Source organism: Rutidosis leptorrhynchoides, chromosome 1, assembly GCF_046630445.1.
Source record: "Rutidosis leptorrhynchoides isolate AG116_Rl617_1_P2 chromosome 1, CSIRO_AGI_Rlap_v1, whole genome shotgun sequence".
Taxonomy (NCBI): domain Eukaryota; kingdom Viridiplantae; phylum Streptophyta; class Magnoliopsida; order Asterales; family Asteraceae; genus Rutidosis; species Rutidosis leptorrhynchoides.
In genome coordinates, this window is record NC_092333.1 from 574,150,636 (window position 1) to 574,170,739 (window position 20,104).

General features: G+C 35.3%; 2 protein-coding genes across 2 annotated transcripts; one reads left to right on the forward strand and one right to left on the reverse strand.

The window, feature by feature from the left end:
• The first annotated feature begins 6,696 nt into the window (after positions 1-6,696).
• Positions 6,697-11,805, forward strand: LOC139845210 (mannose/glucose-specific lectin-like). Its single transcript, XM_071835456.1, has 3 exons — positions 6,697-6,751; positions 8,593-9,044; positions 11,554-11,805. The coding sequence occupies exons 1-3, from the start codon at positions 6,697-6,699 to the stop codon at positions 11,803-11,805; spliced, it is 759 nt and encodes a 252-aa protein (XP_071691557.1).
• A 1,850-nt stretch (positions 11,806-13,655) lies between these two features.
• LOC139899072 (importin subunit beta-1-like) lies at positions 13,656-19,410 on the reverse strand. Its single transcript, XM_071882185.1, has 3 exons — positions 19,203-19,410; positions 15,831-18,249; positions 13,656-14,231 (listed from the first exon to the last, which is right to left on the reverse strand). The coding sequence occupies exons 2-3, from the start codon at positions 18,242-18,244 to the stop codon at positions 14,027-14,029; spliced, it is 2,619 nt and encodes an 872-aa protein (XP_071738286.1). The 5' UTR covers positions 18,245-18,249; positions 19,203-19,410; the 3' UTR covers positions 13,656-14,026.
• Positions 19,411-20,104: the final 694 nt, after the last annotated feature.

Here is a 20,104-nt window from a genome sequence, read left to right on the forward strand (position 1 = left end):
GATAATAAATCTGCTTACGTTTTATTTGATTCGGGTGCGGATAGAAGCTATATGAGTAGAGATTTTTGTGCTAAATTAAGTTGTCCATTGACGCCTTTGGATAGTAAATTTTTACTCGAATTAGCAAATGGTAAATTAATTTCAGCAGATAATATATGTCGGAATCGAGAAATTAAACTGGTTAGCGAAACATTTAAGATTGATTTGATACCAGTAGAGTTAGGGAGTTTTGATGTGATAATCGGTATGGATTGGTTGAAAGAAGTGAAAGCAGAGATCGTCTGTTACAAAAATGCAATTCGCATTATACGAGAAAAAGGAAAACCCTTAATGGTGTACGGAGAAAAGGGCAACACGAAGCTACATCTTATTAGTAATTTGAAGGCACAAAAACTAATAAGAAAAGGTTGCTATGCTGTTCTAGCACACGTCGAGAAAGTACAAACTGAAGAAAAGAGCATCAATGATGTTCCCATTGCAAAAGAATTTCCCGATGTATTTTCGAAAGAATTACCGGGATTACCCCCACATCGATCTGTTGAATTTCAAATAGATCTTGTACCAGGAGCTGCACCAATAGCTCGTGCTCCTTACAGACTCGCACCCAGAGAGATGAAAGAACTGCAAAGCCAATTACAAGAACTTTTAGAGCGTGGTTTCATTCGACCAAGCACATCACCGTGGGGAGCTCCTGTTTTGTTTGTCAAGAAGAAAGATGGTACATTCAGGTTGTGTATCGACTACCGAGAGTTGAACAAACTTACCATCAAGAACTGCTACCCTCTACCGAGAATCGACGACTTATTTGATCAACTACAAGGCTCGTCTGTTTATTCAAAGATTGACTTACGTTCCGGGTATCATCAAATGCGGGTGAAAGAAGATGATATTCCAAAGACTACTTTCAGAACACGTTACGGTCATTACGAGTTTATGGTCATGCCGTTTGGTTTAACTAATGCACCAGCTGTGTTCATGGACCTTATGAACCGAGTGTGTGGACCATACCTTGACAAGTTTGTCATTGTTTTCATTGATGACATACTGACCAAGAACACGGTGAACATTTGAGAAAGGTGTTAGAAGTATTGAGGAAGGAAGAATTGTACGCTAAGTTTTTAAAGTGTGCATTTTGGTTGGAAGAAGTTCAATTCCTCGGTCACATAGTGAACAAAGAAGGTATTAAGGTGGAACCGGCAAAGATAGAAACTGTTGAAAAGTGGGAAACCCCGAAAACTTCAAAACACATACGCCAGTTTTTAGGACTAGCTGGTTACTACAGAAGGTTCATCCAAGACTTTTCCAGAATAGCAAAACCCTTGACTGCATTAACGCATAAAGGGAAGAAATTTGAATGGAATGATGAACAAGAGAAAGCGTTTCAATTATTGAAGAAAAAGCTAACTACGGCACCTATATTGTCATTGCCTGAAGGGAATGATGATTTTGTGATTTATTGTGATGCATCAAAGCAAGGTCTCGGTTGTGTATTAATGCAACGAACGAAGGTGATTGCTTATGCGTCTAGACAATTGAAGATTCACGAACAAAATTATACGACGCATGATTTGGAATTAGGAGCGGTTGTTTTTGCATTAAAGACTTGGAGGCACTACTTATATGGGGTCAAAAGTATTATATATACCGACCACAAAAGTCTTCAACACATATTTAATCAGAAACAACTGAATATGAGGCAGCGTAGGTGGATTGAATTATTGAATGATTACGACTTTGAGATTCGTTACCACCCGGGGAAGGCAAATGTGTTAGCCGATGCCTTGAGCAGGAAGGACAGAGAACCCATTCGAGTAAAATCTATGAATATAATGATTCATAATAACCTTACTACTCAAATAAAGGAGGCGCAACAAGGAGTTTTAAAAGAGGGAAATTTAAAGGATGAAATACCCAAAGGATCGGAGAAGCATCTTAATATTCGGGAAGACGGAACCCGGTATAGGGCTGAAAGGATTTGGGTACCAAAATTTGGAGATATGAGAGAAATGGTACTTAGAGAAGCTCATAAAACCAGATACTCAATACATCCTGGAACGGGGAAGATGTACAAGGATCTCAAGAAACATTTTTAGTGGCCGGGTATGAAAGCCGATGTTGCTAAATACGTAGGAGAATGTTTGACGTGTTCTAAGGTCAAAGCTGAGCATCAGAAACCATCAGGTCTACTTCAACAACCCGAAATCCCAGAATGGAAATGGGAAAACATTACCATGGATTTCATCACTAAATTGCCAAGGACTGCAAGTGGTTTTGATACTATTTGGGTAATAGTTGATCGTCTCACCAAATCAGCACACTTCCTGCCAATAAGAGAAGATGACAAGATGGAGAAGTTAGCACGACTGTATTTGAAGGAAGTCGTCTCCAGACATGGAATACCAATCTCTATTATCTCTGATAGGGATGGCAGATTTATTTCAAGATTCTGGCAGACATTACAGCAAGCATTAGGAACTCGTCTAGACATGAGTACTGCCTATCATCCACAAACTGATGGGCAGAGCGAAAGGACGATACAAACGCTTGAAGACATGCTACGAGCATGTGTTATTGATTTCGGAAACAGTTGGGATCGACATCTACCGTTAGCAGAATTTTCCTACAACAACAGCTACCATTCAAGCATTGAGATGGCGCCGTTTGAAGCACTTTATGGTAGAAAGTGCAGGTCTCCGATTTGTTGGAGTGAAGTGGGGGATAGACAGATTACGGGTCCGGAGATTATACAAGAAACTACCGAGAAGATCATCCAAATTCAACAACGGTTGAAAACCGCCCAAAGTCGACAAAAGAGCTACGCTGACATTAAAAGAAAAGATATAGAATTTGAAATTGGAGAGATGATCATGCTTAAAGTTGCACCTTGGAAAGGCGTTGTTCGATTTGGTAAACGAGGGAAATTAAATCCAAGGTTTATTGAACCATTCAAGATTATTGATCGTGTCGGACCATTAGCTTACCGACTTGAGTTACCTCAACAACTCGCGGCTGTACATAACACTTTCCACGTCTCGAATTTGAAGAAATTTTTTGCTAAAGAAGATCTCACTATTCCGTTAGATGAAATCCAAATCAACGAAAAACTTCAATTCATAGAAGAACCCGTCGAAATAATGGATCGTGAGGTTAAAAGACTTAAGCAAAACAAGATACCAATTGTTAAGGTTCGATGGAATGCTCGTAGAGGACCCGAGTTCACCTGGGAGCGTGAAGATCAGATGAAGAAGAAATACCCGCATCTATTTCCAGAAGATTCGTCAACACCTTCAACAGCTTAAAATTTCGGGACGAAATTTATTTAACGGGTAGGTACTGTAGTGACCCGAACTTTTCCATGTTTATATATATTAATTGAGATTGATATTTACATGATTAAATGTTTCCAACATGTTAAGCAATCAAACTTGTTAAGACTTGATTAATTGAAATATGTTTCATATAGACAATTGACCACCCAAGTTGACCGGTGATTCACGAACGTTAAAACTTATAAAAACTATATGATGACATATATATGGTTATATATATAGTTAACATGATATTATGATAAGTAAACATATCATTAATTATATTAACAATGAACTACATATGTAAAAACAAGACTACTAACTTAATGATTTTGAAACGAGACATATATGTAACGATTATCGTTGTAACGACATTTAATGTATATATATCATATTAAGAGATATTCGTACATCATAATATCATGATAATATAATAATTTAAAATCTATTTTGATATTATAAACATTGGGTTAACAACATTTAACAAGATCGTTAACCTAAAGGTTTCAAAACAACATTTACATGTAACGACTAACGATGACTTAACGACTCAGTTAAAATGTATATACATGTAGTGTTTTAATATGTGTTTATACACTTTTGAAAGACTTCAATACACTTATCAAAATACTTCTACTTAACAAAAATGCTTACAATTACATCCTCGTTCAGTTTCATCAACAATTCTACTCGTATGCACCCGTATTCGTACTCGTACAATACACAGCTTTTAGATGTATGTACTATTGGTATATACACTCCAATGATCAGCTCTTAGCAGCCCATGTGAGTCACCTAACACATGTGGGAACCATCATTTGGCAACTAGCATGAAATATCTCATAAAATTACAAAAATATGAGTAATCATTCATGACTTATTTACATGAAAACAAAATTACATATCCTTTATATCTAATCCATACACCAACGACCAAAAACAACTACAAACACTTTCATTCTTCAATTTTCTTCATCTAATTGATCTCTCTCAAGTTCTATCTTCAAGTTCTAAGTGTTCTTCATAAATTTCAAAAGTTCTAGTTTCATAAAATCAAGAATACTTTCAAGTTTGCTAGCTCACTTCCAATCTTGTAAGGTGATCATCCAACCTCAAGAAATCTTTGTTTCTTACAGTAGGTTATCATTCTAATACAAGGTAATAATCATATTCAAACTTTGGTTCAATTTCTATAACTATAACAATCTTATTTCAAGTGATGATCTTACTTGAACTTGTTTTCGTGTCATGATTCTGCTTCAAGAACTTCGAGCCATCCAAGGATCCGTTGAAGCTAGATCCATTTTTCTCTTTTCCAGTAGGTTTATCCAAGTAAATTAAGGTAGTAATGATGTTCATAACATCATTCGATTCATACATATAAAGCTATCTTATTCGAAGGTTTAAACTTGTAATCACTAGAACATAGTTTAGTTAATTCTAAACTTGTTCGCAAACAAAAGTTAATCCTTCTAACTTGACTTTTAAAATCAACTAAACACATGTTCTATATCTATATGATATGCTAACTTAATGATTTAAAACCTGGAAACACGAAAAACACCGTAAAACCGGATTTACGCCGTCGTAGTAACACCGCGGGCTGTTTTGGGTTAGTTAATTAAAAACTATGATAAACTTTGATTTAAAAGTTGTTATTCTGAGAAAATTATTTTTATTATGAACATGAAACTATATCCAAAAATTATGGTTAAACTCAAAGTGGAAGTATGTTTTCTAAAATGGTCATCTAGACGTCGTTCTTTCGACTGAAATGACTACCTTTACAAAAACGACTTGTAACTTATTTTTCCGACTATAAACCTATACTTTTTCTGTTTAGATTCATAAAATAGAGTTCAATATGAAACCATATCAATTTGATTCACTCAAAACGGATTTAAAATGAAGAAGTTATGGGTAAAACAAGATTGGATAATTTTTCTCATTTTAGCTACGTGAAAATTGGTAACAAATCTAGTCCAACCATAACTTAATCAACTTGTATTGTATATTATGTAATCTTGAGATACCATAGACACGTATACAATGTTTTGACCTATCATGTCGACACATCTATATATATTTCGGAACAACCATAGACACTCTATATGTGAATGTTGGAGTTAGCTATACAGGGTTGAGGTTGATTCCAAAATATATATAGTTTGAGTTGTGATCAATACTGAGATACGTATACACTGGGTCGTGGATTGATTCAAGATAATATTTATCGATTTATTTCTGTACATCTAACTGTGGACAACTAGTTGTAGGTTACTAACGAGGACAGCTGACTTAATAAACTTAAAACATCAAAATATATTAAAAGTGTTGTAAATATATTTTGAACATACTTTGATATATATGTATATATTGTTATAGGTTCGTGAATCAACCAGTGACCAAGTCTTACTTCCCGACGAAGTAAAAAAATCTGTGAAAGTGAGTTATAGTCCCACTTTTAAAATCTAATATTTTTGGGATGAGAATACATGCAGGTTTTATAAATGATTTACAAAATAGACACAAGTACGTGAAACTACATTCTATGGTTGAATTATCAAAATCGAATATGCCCCTTTTTATTAAGTCTGGTAATCTAAGAATTAGGGAACAGACACCCTAATTGACGCGAATCCTAAAGATAGATCTATTGGGCCTAACAAACCCCATCCAAAGTACCGGATGCTTTAGTACTTCGAAATTTATATCATATCCGAAGGGTGTCCCGGAATGATGGGGATATTCTTATATATGCATCTTGTTAATGTCGGTTACCAGGTGTTCACCATATGAATGATTTTTATCTCTATGTATGGGATGTGTATTGAAATATGAAATCTTGTGGTCTATTATTATGATTTGATATATATAGGTTAAACCTATAACTCACCAACATTTTTGTTGACATTTAAAGCATGTTTATTCTCAGGTGAATACTAAGAGCTTCCGCTGTTGCATACTAAAATAAGGACAAGATTTGGAGTCCATGTTTGTATGATATTGTGTAAAAACTGCATTCAAGAAACTGATTTCGATGTAACATATTTGTATTGTAAACCATTATGTAATGGTCGTGTGTAAACAGGATATTTTAGATTATCATTATTTGATAATCTACGTAAAGCTTTTTAAACCTTTATTTATGAAATAAAGGTTATGGTTTGTTTTAAAAATGAATGCAGTCTTTGAAAAACGTCTCATATAGAGGTCAAAACCTCGCAACGAAATCAATTAATATGGAACGTTTTTAATCAATAAGAACGGGACATTTCACCCACGCTACCACATCAAATATGAAGATAATATTGAAAATGATAATGATGATTATGGATATGGTTATAGTAACGATGTTAATAAGGATGATGTGTGATGATAGAATAAGATGGATCATGTTGATTGGGTTAAAATGAAGGAGGAAAGCAAACCGTTTCATATATGTTAGGTAATTAATCGAGCAGTAAAAAGTAAAACAAACGGATGGTCCATTGGTTAAAGGTGTTATCGGGTTAGCGGGACGTCGCGGGTTCAAATCCGGACTTGGGCATTTTTTTTATTATTAAGGGGTACTTCTTTGAGGTAGTTTACTTATTATTCTTATTATTATTATTATTATTATTATTATTATTATTATTATTATTATTATTATTATTATTATTATTATTATTATTATTATTATTATTATATTATTATTATTATTACTATTATTATTAGTATTATTATTATTATTACTACTAATATTATTATTATTATTATTATATACATTATAAGAAAAATAGAAAATATGATAAATACATAAGTTATCTTTATTAATAGATTATATTTATAAGTTATATAAATATTAACAAATATAAAACCATTTTATTTCTAAATACTAATTTAACTTATATAAGCTTAAGTATATATTAATATATTTTGAATAAGTGTTTAACATATTTAATTAACTTTTAATAAAAATATTAAGACGAATATAAAAGTAAATATATATATATATATATATATATATATATATATATATATATATATATATATATATATATATATACATAACAATTATAATATATATAGTACCAATATAGGTTATTTATTATTTGATATATATTACTGATATAGGTTCGTGAATCCAAGGCCAACCCTGCATTGTTCAATATTGTTATACGTATTTTTACTACAAAATACAGTATGGTGAGTTCATTTGATTCCCTTTTACTCTTTACATTTTTGGGACTGAGAATACATGCGCTACTTTTGCAACTGCTTTATTAAATGCTTTTGAAATACATTTTGAACTGCGAATACATGAAATGCTTTTATAAATGTTTGACGAGATAGACACAAGCAAAACATTCCTCGAATGAATTATGTGGACGTGATAATTGCCACCATTGAATTATGTGGACGTGATAATTGCCACAATTGATATGAATATTTTTCCCCTGATTATTATTGCTTGGTAACCTAAGAATTAGGGAACATTACTAATTTTGAGAATTAGTGCACGCCTAATTAACGCGAATCCTAAAGGTAGCTATCGGGTTTAACACCCCCACCCAGAATGTTCACTAGACGGAAGGGCTAGTGGGCGTGGTGTTTAGTACTTCGAAGTTTATATGATTATTATACAGATGAGATGTTCTGTTTTGGGGATATTATGCGCATTATATGTTAAGGTCGGTTACCAAGCCAAGCTATGAAAGCAATGAAAAGTGAATGTTATGTATCGAGAGAATGATTTTATACACAGGTTATGTGTATGTTATTTTTATGCACGAGATATGTGTACGGTTACTAAGATTTATGAAAGATGATTTCGTACACGAGAAAGGTGTACTGTATTTAAAAGATATCGCATGTACATTACAGGTGGGTATAGGATTCGGGCCCATTTGTAACATACAGGATTTAAATCTTGTGGTCTATCAAAATGATGAATTTTATTATTTTATGATAAACATATGAACTCACCAACCTTTTGGTTGACACTTGAAAGCATGTTTATTCTCAGGTATGAAAGAAATCTTTCGCTGTGCATTTGCTCATTTTAGAGATATTACTTGGAGTCATTCATGACATATTTCAAAGACGTTGCATTCGGATCGTTGAGTTCATCAAGATTATTATTAAGTCAATTATAGTTGGATGTACTATGAAATGGTATGCATGCCGTCAACTTTCGATGTAATGAAAGTTAGTCTTTTAAAAACGAATGCAATGTTTGTAAAATGTATCATATATAGGTCAAGTACCTCGCGATGTAACCAAATGTAATGTATTCGTCCAGATGGATTAGGACGGGGCATCACAGTTGGGGTATCAACAGGCGAATATGCTGGTTACACAATAATATCATCTTTGTGTTTCATAACCAACAAAACAACCCATGAACCATTTGGTCAAACAACAGGGACCCCTTTTGCGGTACCATGGAAACAAGGTTCATTTGCTGGATTTTATGGTCGTGCTGGTTACTATATTGATGCCATTGTTGTCTATTTAAAAGCTTCTCAAGAAACCGCACGAGTTGGATTATGGGGAACAGAAGATACAGAATCTTTCATGAGTTCACAGTATAGATGGTCATTCTGTCTCGAGAAAAATTATACGTTGTCAAAGATAACTATAAGACATAGTGATATGATAAATTGCCTTATGTTTACTAGTGAACATGTTATGGGTCTGGTAGTTCAATCTAACAAGGTTGGTGGTCATTATGATGAATCCACGATTTCGGAGGTAATATTTTGAAATTTTTGGGTTTTTGTTCTAGTCCTTTGAACACGGATTATTCAACACATCTTGTCACAGATTATTCAACACATCTTGTCACAGATGATTATTTTAGCCAAAAAATGCCAACTGAATGGAGACTCAGTGAGGTTATTCCCATCTACAAGAACAAAAGGGATGCTCAAGTGTGCAGTAACTATAGGGGTATAAAATTACTTAGCCATACCATGAAGCTTTGGGAGAGAGTGATTGATACTAGGCTTCGACGGGAGACAAATGTGTGTGAGAACCAATTTGGTTTCATGCCAGGGCGTTCTTCGATGGAGGCGATTCATATCATTAGAAGCCTTATGGAGAAGTACAGGGAAAAGCAAAAGAACTTACACATGGCGTTCTTAGACTTAGAGAAAGCATATGATTGTGTTCCACGGGCATTGATCTGGAAGAGCCTCAATGATCGGGGTATCCCGAGTAGTTACATAAGAGCTATTAAAGACATGTACGATGGTGCGAAGACTCGCGTTCGGACGCATGTGGGAAACACGGAGTTTTTCCCGGTGGAAGTGGGCCTACACCAAGGATCGGTACTTAGCCCTTTTCTTTTCGCTTTAATCCTCGACGAGCTGTCTCGAGGGATACAGGACAGCATCCCATGGTGCTTGATCTTTGCCGATGATATTATTTTAGTATCGAAAACCAAGGAGGAGCTAAATAGAAAACTTGAGCTATGGAGGGAGGTCTTAGAACGAAATGGTCTAAGAATAAGTAGACAAAAAACTGAATACCTTATGAGCGACTTCAACGGGAACGAAAATGAACTCAATGATGTTGTGGATATTCACATCGGGGACCAGATCTTGCACCCGCAAGACTCTTTTAGATACTTAGGCTCGATGATCCACAAATCGGGAAGGATTGACGAGGACATGACTCATCGTATTAAGGTAGGATGGTTGAAGTGGAGAGCATCGACCGGAGTCTTGTGCGATAAGAAGGTACCTTTTAAACTGAAGGGAAAATTCTTCAAGGTGGCAATTAGACCTGCCATGTTATATAGTTCAGAGCGCTGGCCATTGACGAAGGCTCTGGAAAGAAGGATGGAGGTGGCTGAGATGAGGATGCTTAGGTGGACGTGTGGTAAAACCTTGCTAGATAAGATACCAAATGTGGTTTTTAGAGAAAACCTTGAAGTTGGGAGTATCATCAACAAACTTAGAGAAGAACGACTTCGATGGTTTGGCCATGTTATGAGGCGCCCACTTACGGCTCCAGTTAGAAGAGTATAGGCCCTCACGGTGGACGGTGTTAGAAGAAGAGGTAGACCTAAGCGTAGATGGGAGGATCGAGTGAAGATCGACATGAAGGAGCTTTTGTTGACCGAGGACATGACTTCTGATAGGAATTTGTGGAGGTCTAGAATTAGAATAGATGAGTGATTTTTTTTTATTTTATTTTTTTTAAGGATGTTTAGGCTTGGATGGTTGTGTATTGTATATTTATGAATGGTTGTTTTGTATGATTACGTATGTATGTTTAAATGTGTATGTACGGATGCAGGTATGTATGTTTATGTATGCAGTTATGTATGTATGTATGTTTTATGTCCTATGTTTGCTTAAGATATATTTGTTTATTTATGTTAAGTGCATTGTTTTTATATGATCCTTATGGGTGCGTGCATGTATGTTTAGGTTTGTGCTTGTACGTATTAGTGTGTGTATGTATATATATATATTATTTATTCTCTCTTTTGTACTTAGGTTTGTTCCGTGCTGTGTAAGACTTACTAGGATATACTTGTTTATGCGGTTAGGGCATAGTGTTTATATGGGTTTCATGTGTGTGTGTTGTTGTGTGCTTGTATGTAGCAGTATGTGTAGGTATGCTTGTCTTTTCGTGTACGTATGAATGTATTGATGTATGTTTATGTATGGAAGTATGCATGTATGTTTACGCAGGTATGCATTTATATATGTATGTTTATGTTTATGTAGGTATGATTATGTACGTTTGTATAGACGTATGTTTATGGATGTTGTATGCGCGTTTATGTATGTTGGTATGCTTATATATGTGGGTATGTATGTTTATGCATGTATGTAGGTTTATATATGTATGTGTATGGATGTATATTTTTTTGTATGTGCATCTAAATACGTTTATCTATGTCTATACTTGTCTATCGTTATTTTGGTGTAACATTGCTTGCGCCTTCCATGAGCTCCGTACGGCACACTCAGGTATGCATCGCTTTCTGTTTTTAGTATTGTTTCAGTTCTGACCGGAGGTCCACAGGAAGCAATCTCTCTACTCTCGAGTACAGAGAGGGACGACTTTCTTCGAACACGGGTCCTGCCTGTGGACGGAGAAATGACTTCTCTTCTACTATAGGGTAGAGGTAGGATTGTCTACATCTCACCTCCCCCATACCTCGCACTTGCGGGATTGGGTATTGTTGTTGTTGTTGTAAATGTTAACCACTCATGTTGTATGTCCTGCTTGTTATACCACACAGGTTAACCTTGGTTGGGATGAAGAAATAATTGGAGTTAATGGAACATTTGAGAGTATATATGGTGTGTCGACAATTATTTCATCGTTGTCGTTTATAACAAACGAAAGGAGCTTTGGACCTTTTGGTAGTGAAACAGGGACTCATTTCTCAGTGTCATGGAACAAAGGTTCATTTGCTGGATTTTATGGCATTACTACTACCTCCTCTGTTGATGCTATTGGTGTGTATTTGAGGCCTACTCCTACTGCATAACACAAAGTTCCTCAAGACTTGAAATGTTGGTTTCTCTTCCTTAATTTTTTTGAACTTTCGTCTCGTAAATCTGTTTGGTCGCCGTCGTGGATCGTTTTGGTGGTCTTGGTGAGATCTTTTGGTGATACTTGTTGGTTTCTATTTTTAATTGTTTGTATAGTTTGTAATTTGTGGTGTGATTTATTTAGTTAGTAGTATGTAGCTTGTGTAGCTTGATAGATTGTATGAGTAGAGGATCGATGTACGATAGTTTAAGATGTTCTTGTTTTATAGGTTCGAGTTTCCTATGTATCTTTTGGTTGAGTACGTTTTCTTTTGAAAAACGTTCTCGTTTCTATTAGGGGTGTGCGTGGTACGGTTCCGGACCAAACTTATTCGGTTCGGTTCCGTCTCGAATCCCAACTTGAAGCAAAAATATGGACCGAGGACCGTGTTGGACGGTGGTTACCAACCACATGAATTTTGACATGTTTAATTGTGGCTCACATTTACAAGTCAAATAAGGATGAAGTTGTTTTTCACATGTGACAATTGTGAAGTCAAAATGGTAGGCTAGTGTGGCTACATTTGTTGGAAATGTTTTCATATGTGGTTTTCACATTAGGAATGAAACATTATAAATACAAGGATATCTAGCTTGTTGAAATCATCCAAGAGTGGGATCAAGTGATCAAGAAGGATCAAGTATCACAAATGAGAGAAAACACAGTTGATCGATAATATCAACGGAGTGTGTTTATTTGTGAGGTCGAGAGTTTTATTCTTGTAAGGAGTGTAAAAGAGTGTACGAGAAACTTAGATTTTATACTAAAATCTAAGGGGCTTGGGTTTGGGTTTAACTCATAGTGTACTTTTTCTTGTACCGGGTTCTTTTATATTATAAGAATAAAGGAGACTCTTGGGGTGGACGTAGGCAGGGTTTGCCGAACCACGTTAAATCGTCGTGTTATCAGTTACTTTATTTGCTTTCTATTATTTCTCGCAAGTTTGTCTCAAACAAATTATATCCTCGCTTCCGCTGGGGTGGGTGCGTCAGGCAAATTGTCATAACAGACCGGACCAAATATTATCGGTTCGGTTCGGTACGGTACGGTTCGGGTATTTTTAGTGTGTTTTCGGTTTTGGTCCGGTTCGGTCCGGACCAAAGACCGAAAATTAGTAAAATCATGGACCAAGGACCGGTTCGGTACGAAATCGGTTCGGTACGAAATCGGTTCGGTACGAAATCGGTTCGGTCCGGTACGGTCTTCCGTTCTTCCCGTACCATGCACACCCCTAGTTTCTATAACAGTATCTATTTTTTTTTTACTTTTTTTTTTTTTTTTTGCCAAAAAAGAATAAAATAAAAATAAATCCGTTTGGTCAGTTGAAAGGTGTGTTGGATACTAATTTTACATTTGTATTTTGATTATTTTTTCACTTCAATATTCTGTCCATGTAGTTACCATTCACATGTCTCCAAGTTAAGTTTCTAACCAGTAAAACATAGTCCAGCACATTTCATACTCTGACATTTACAAGCCAGAAAATATCCATTATCTTCACCGGTCGAAAAAACAAGATTTTTTTCAGGAAAAATATTCAACTAACCTCTCAGAAAACGAGTGACGAGTCTGGGTGAAACTGTAACAGTACAGTTCACAGCTAACAATATTGAACAAAAATAACCTGCTATAATTTAACTTACGTTAGCATACACTTTCTGTCTCTCCATACTTGATCAAAAAAGTTACCCTTAAAAAGGACATTGCTTTGTGATCAAGGGTTTGTTGATGGTGGAGCAAACGAGAATGAAAAGTACAAAGATTTAACTAAAACGACTCCATAGATGGAATCATATTATGTAACTATTTTCAACCTAATGTGGTATCCATATTTATGGCTCTTAATAATCTGTTGAACATTCATAGAGCAACACTGTAATAACACTGACAACCAAAGACAAATAGGTAACCAAAATATAATTGCAATTTCTAGTGCCAAATAAAAATGATCAGCCACCATAAAAGTGGCCTTAATGCCAAGTATCGTCGTACACAACATGACCTTTCCAACAGTTTTGGTACTAAATGTATAAGACATAAAGACACAAGGTAACAGGGCATTTACCAGACTCGACCTGACCTGACTCGACTCAAACTGACCCGCCGATAGATCAACCATAGATTATCAAAATTCTATAATACCAGGCGCATTTTTTCGATAAGCGGCCGATTATCAATTACCCACAAACCGAGAAAACACGACCAATCATCCCTTGGGTCCATGTAGCAGTCTCTTTGAGCTGCTCGTCTTCAGATTGAAGACACTCAACTAGTAATTCACTACAGAATGCCAACTCTTTGAATAGCGTCTTAACCTTTGAACCAAGTGCATCTGCAAGGTCTCCAAGCACTGCTACTGCAGATCTCACCACACTCTCATCCCTATAAAACAACACATAAATGTCTGAATCACAACAAAATGAAGTTTATTACATAGTATATTAGTATTAGTATTAGTATATTGTTAATTGTTAATTAAATATCACTTCAGAAAAGTAAAAATAAACATACTAATTACTTATTACTTATATCTATAGCGCAAATCATAAATGACAAAACAAGTTGAAGTGACTCCATTTAAAATTAGATTAACAATACTCTCAAAGCAGAAAAACAATAATTACACTCTAGGCTGAATAATAATATAACAGTCAAAATGCAGATGCTGGTGTTCCATGATGAATATAATCAAACAGCTTAAAGATGTTCACTTTACAGAAAAAAATAAAAAGAGCCTGATAGAGAATAGCAAGGCCAAGCCCAATAATGATAATCAAGGCCAAGTCCAATAAGAATGTCTATATAAAGTGTGTTAGTAGTTAGGGAAAGGTCATTCAGAATATTATGTGTGTGTTTGTATCGGTTCTTGAGTGAACTTGGGCAGGAAGTTAGCTTGTGCTACTTCTCTGATTAGGGTCAGATTGAATCCAAGTTGTGGATCTCATCTGAATTTATCTTCTTGTTGTTCTTCATCTATTAGTCAATTAAGTATTTCAATTATCAATTTAAGTGTTCAACTACTATTCTTCAGAATCTATTATTTAGTTCTTATCAATATCAATTAGTTCTTCATAACCTGTACTATTCTTCATAATCTGCTGCTGTGTATTTGTGTTTCTTATCAGAGCCTAAGTTCAAGTAGCACGTCTACAGATGCTAGTTACTAATTTGTAGTCAGATGGCTCAGCCAAAAAATAAGAAACAATGAGAATAAAACATGATGCCCTTAAAAGTGTTATTTCATCACATAATAGACATGGGTCATGAAAAAATTAGGGTCAAATTGGTCAAGCTTTCGGGCCAAATGGGTCATGAAAAAATTAGGCCTACAATGTAAAAAAAACTTTAAAAAAGTCCAATGAGTTTTTCTTCAACCTATTGGGTCATATACCAAATATATAGAAACAGGTCAAATAGGTATCAAATCATAAAGTTCAATAAATAGATACGGGTCTAATGGGTCTTGTGAATGGGTCAAATAGGTCGACCGTAACAAGATTCATTTGTCAATCATTTATAAAAGCATTAATGGTAATATCAATTATTATGTATATTAATATTTTCTTGTATATAATAAATATAAATATAAATATTAATTAACAACTAAAACAATATAATAAATGTAAAAAATCAAGTAGAAGTATATGACCGGTTTATACCTATTTGACCCATTGCCCGTTTCGAACTGTTACCCGAACCGACCCAACCTGACGCGTTTGGACCCGTTTAAAATTTTTACCCGTTTGACCCATGACCCATTTCAACCCAAACCCGTTTTGATCCATTACCCAAACCAACCCAACCCGTTTGCCACGTATAATGGCAATACAACATGACCCCCTTATAAGTGTATTGTCATCACAAAATTGGCATACAGGAAACTATAATTACTGTATTGCAAAATAAACATTGTTTGCTTTATAAGCATATAACGATCCAATTGGTATATCATATATGGAACCAGTAGTTGATAATCCATACCTTTGGGGATCCTTAACAACCACTTCAATGAACTTTAAGAGATGTGGGGCATGAGGCATCATGAGGTCAGCCTTTGAATTCTTAAATCCTTGTAAGATACCAGAATAGGCCTCAAAGATACTTCGCTTAAGCTGATTACCATACTCAACCATCTCTTCATCATTAGTGTCAATCTGAGCACAAACTTCAGCAGCACCTTGCATCATTGGCATTGCATAAGGAACATACTTTTCAAAGTGCTCTCCAATAGCAAGTGCCACGTCACCAAAGCATGAAAAAATTGGTGGCTTAACAGATCGATGTAAGTCAGCACTAGAAAGATCCTTAAGAAGCAGTGTCATTATATTATCACAAAAAGGTAACATCTTGTCATCCAAAGCCCTGCATATATCACCAACAACACCAACAGAAATCGAACAAACCTGGTACTCTTCAAAATTTTGCAGACCCATTTCTAGATATTTGTAAAACTCAGACATGTATTTTGCAAATTCTGGTCCAGTAGCATAAGCAAGAGCACCAATGGCAAGCATTGCTTCTTCATGTACTGTTGAGCTACGACAAGCAAACACTTTAAGAAACAGCATCATGATTTGGTCTGCAGCTTGAAATACAATAGGCTTGGTTTCATCTGTACTGCTAAGTTTCTGAATAATTACTTGCATAACACCACAAAGCAAAGCTTGAAGATCTCCTTGCTTTTCTCTGTCATCTGATGACAGAATCTGAAGCTCAAATGTCTGTCCCAGTTTAGTCATAATAACAGGAAGAAGTTGTGTTATTATTTGGGATGATTCAGCAAGGTTAGAACACCTAACAACCTCATTCAACGTTTCATATGCAGCAGACCTTAATTTTGTATCACTAGCATCTGTTCGATCAGCAGTTGCAATAAGAGAAGTTATGATATCTGGAAGATATGGTGAGAGTACAGATGAACCAGTTTCAAAACCTTCATATCCCTGAGCAAGATAATAAATTGCACCACAAACTTTTTCTGCAACATGGGAGGAATCTTTGATACTTTCTAGAAGAACAACCATAACTCTTTGAAGATTAGCAGGCGAGATAACAGAAAAACCAGCAGCTGGGCTGTGCAATAACTCAAATATACGGCTGAGGGTCCACGCAGTAGTGTCTTTCACATGGCTGTTTTCATCCCTCATAGCATTAAGCAAAAATTCTAAAGCAGATATAACCATTGGTGATAACTTTTCAACACTTGGCCCTTCAAGAATTGACCCAAATGCATATGTAGCTGCCTCCCGAGAACGCCAATCAGGCTTTGAAATGTTCTCCTGCACGAAAGGCATAACTAAGGGCACAATTGCATCCCCAACAGTTCTTGCAACAAGACCAAGACATGTTCCTCCAGCCATTGCCACGTTCCAGATCCCATCTTCTTGATCTTGATCTTCATCTTGCTTCAATAAAGTTTCAAGTAACATTGGAACCAACAAAGGTAAAGCCTTTTCAATAAACCGTGAATGAGGGGATGAATCACCACTTTCACCAGTTTCAAAGTCTTGAAGCTCAATCTCTTCATCGCATATTGAGCTCCAGAACTCAATTGCTTGAAGAGCAACACCTTCTTCATCGCCTTTCACAGCACTTGCTGTTAGGTTAAACAAGGTTTGCATATATGGCTCTAGAACATCATAGTATGTTGAAGCTATTGAAACAAGACATTCAAAAGCAGCCTGTCTGATGTCTGCTTCCTTAGCCATAGCTGTTTCACAAACAACTTTCATAATGTAATTCCTCTCCATTTCATTTTCAAAATTAGTTTGAGCAAAATCAAGAGCATTGTATAACGCTGTAGTTGCAGCAAGACGAACAGAACTCTGCTCAGTAGCATTCATGCCTTGGACAACAGCAGTAAGAACAGAGTTGACCTCATCTTGCACAAGATCATTGTGAGATATCTCTTCACAAACAAACCCTAAAGCCTCCAAAGTTGCTTTCTTTAATGATGCTGGCTTATCTTGTTGGGTCATATTACCAAGCAAAGACCCAATAAGCTCGGGCCATTCTTTTCTTGGAATTTCAATAGATGCAATTTTGGCAATTACTTGTGCAGCAGTATGGCCCGCTTCAGAAACAGATGAGCCAAGAGTATTTAATAATAAGCCCTTGATTTGAGATCTGAATGATACATCATTTGACACCCACCGTTGCAATAAGTGTTCCTTTGTTGCAGCATCTTTAGCATCCAAAGAGTTCTTAAGCACAATACCAGCCAATCTACGAGACTCGAGAGGTTTACCATCATTGGATAGCTCGAGTGACAAAGACAAAAGAAATCCAGGAAGGTTTTGCTCCTGAAACTGACGCAACCTAGTCTCCGCCTCAGTTCGAACTTGTGTATCTGGTGATTGAGCAGATAATAGAAACTCTGTAATCTCCACAGCCATTTCACCTGTAAATGTAATAAATGAATTACTAACAATAATTTCATTATCTGACAGAAAATAAAAACTATGAGACGGGCTAAAAGCGTGGTTCAGAAAACAATTTAAAAAAAGCATAACAGACAAAATCTAGTGTTAATGTTTACAAAATAAAAACAACACCGTTACAAAGAATGATGTCACAACGTGAGCATAATGTTTGCAAAGAAGTCATCTAATAGTGGTTGAGTATACACACGTGACATTCAGCATCTAGAAAATGTTAACATCACGGGTCAGACAGTTTATAGAAGTATGCACCTTAGATTTTCAGTATATATATATTATTACAGGTGCATATAAAGGTACTCAAATTGTACCAAAGTCCCTAAGTTTTACTGTGTATATTTTTTTACTCTGTTGCATGAAAGTATAAAATTCATATTGTACAAACATCGATCAACGAAATCTTACATTCTCACTAAGCATAATCCGATCAAATTAAAAAAAAAAATCACACTTTGTATAAGCTTTGGGAAATGAGCAAAGTCATATGTTTGTAGAAGCTCACGAGATAAATATCTATAGCTCAACTAAGATATCACTAATTTGAACACTGAAACCCTAACAAACAAATAATTACATAAATCAAATCATCTTACGACTGAAAAGTTAACTATTACTCCACAAGATCAAGTAAATCACACGATAACATTAGTAAACTCAAAACTGACACCATCAATTAACAAATAAACTAAGATCTGCAAAAAATAAAGCAACACGTACATATTAATTTCTAAACACACAAATAAACCCTAGCCAGTCACAACTGAAATCGATGAGCATAAATTTAAAAAAAAAAAAAAAAACAAAATCCTACCTACGGCGATAATTAATCATGAATTAAACGTAGATCTGCTGTTCAGAAAATAAAAATCCAAAACCCTAACTTGTAACTAAAACAATAATCGACGAATTATACCTTCAATTTAGGGTAAACAGATGGAGGTAGGATCGATTCAAGTGCTGCACAAGCCGAAATGAAGTATATAAGTATGTAGAGAATATAGAGATAGAAAGCGTGAATAGGTGAGTGTGGTTTAGAAGGTGTATTTTGGGGGAGTATATATTTCGAATGAATAAAAGGAAGCGGGAGGGATGAAGAGAAAAATCGCAAATCGGGCAGGGTGACCGAACTGCCCGAGATCGCCGACCTGGGTGTTCTAAAACCCTAGTTTTCTTTTGAGGTGGATAAATTTGAAATGTGGCACGTGCGAGGAGCGTGTTCGATATAAATTCTGGTTTTATTTTTATTTTTTTAAATAGAAATTTTGTGATTACGATATCTTTAAGTCCTTTTTTTAAATGATAAGATAAAGATAATATTTTTTTTTCTATATTGTACGAAGAATATTCATTTGAATCTAAAAATTAAGTTGAGATTCAAAGAACCAACCAGAGCGCGCCATGTGGCGTAAAAATCACATGTGATTGGAAAAAAAAAAATTCAAAAATTTTTTTTTTCAAAAATTTTTTTTCAATTTTTTTTATACAATCACATGTGATTTACCTGCACAATCACATTTGATTAAATTGTACAATCACATGTGATTGAATTTGACATGCATAATCACATGTGATTGTAAAAAAAAATCGAAAAAAAAAATTTTGAAAACTTTTTTTTTTCAATCACATGTGATTTTCGCGCCACATATCGCGCTCTCATTGGTCCATTGATTTTCAAGCAAATTAATGGATGCAAGGGATTACAACTCTGTACCTATAAGTTGGAAACATTTCCTTTACAGGAAATAATTACTCTCTTTATTTCAAAAAAATAGTCTTATTTAACTAACTAAACATTAGTTTCTATATTGCACCCTC

What these genes read in the sequence shown, in the direction of transcription:
- LOC139845210 (XM_071835456.1), top strand. Translation starts at nt 6,697, where the DNA reads ATGGATCATGTTGATTGGGTTAAAATGAAGGAGGAAAGCAAACCGTTT. An exon ending in AAGCAAACCGTTTCATATAT is followed by an intron (nt 6,752 to 8,592) that starts GTTAGGTAATTA and finishes GTATTCGTCCAG; the next exon opens with ATGGATTAGGACGGGGCATC. An exon ending in ATGAATCCACGATTTCGGAG is followed by an intron (nt 9,045 to 11,553) that starts GTAATATTTTGA and finishes TATACCACACAG; the next exon opens with GTTAACCTTGGTTGGGATGA.
- LOC139899072 (XM_071882185.1), bottom strand. Translation starts at nt 18,244, where the DNA reads ATGGCTGTGGAGATTACAGAGTTTCTATTATCTGCTCAATCACCAGAT. An exon ending in GTTGTTAAGGATCCCCAAAG is followed by an intron (nt 14,232 to 15,830) that starts GTATGGATTATC and finishes GTTGTTTTATAG; the next exon opens with GGATGAGAGTGTGGTGAGAT.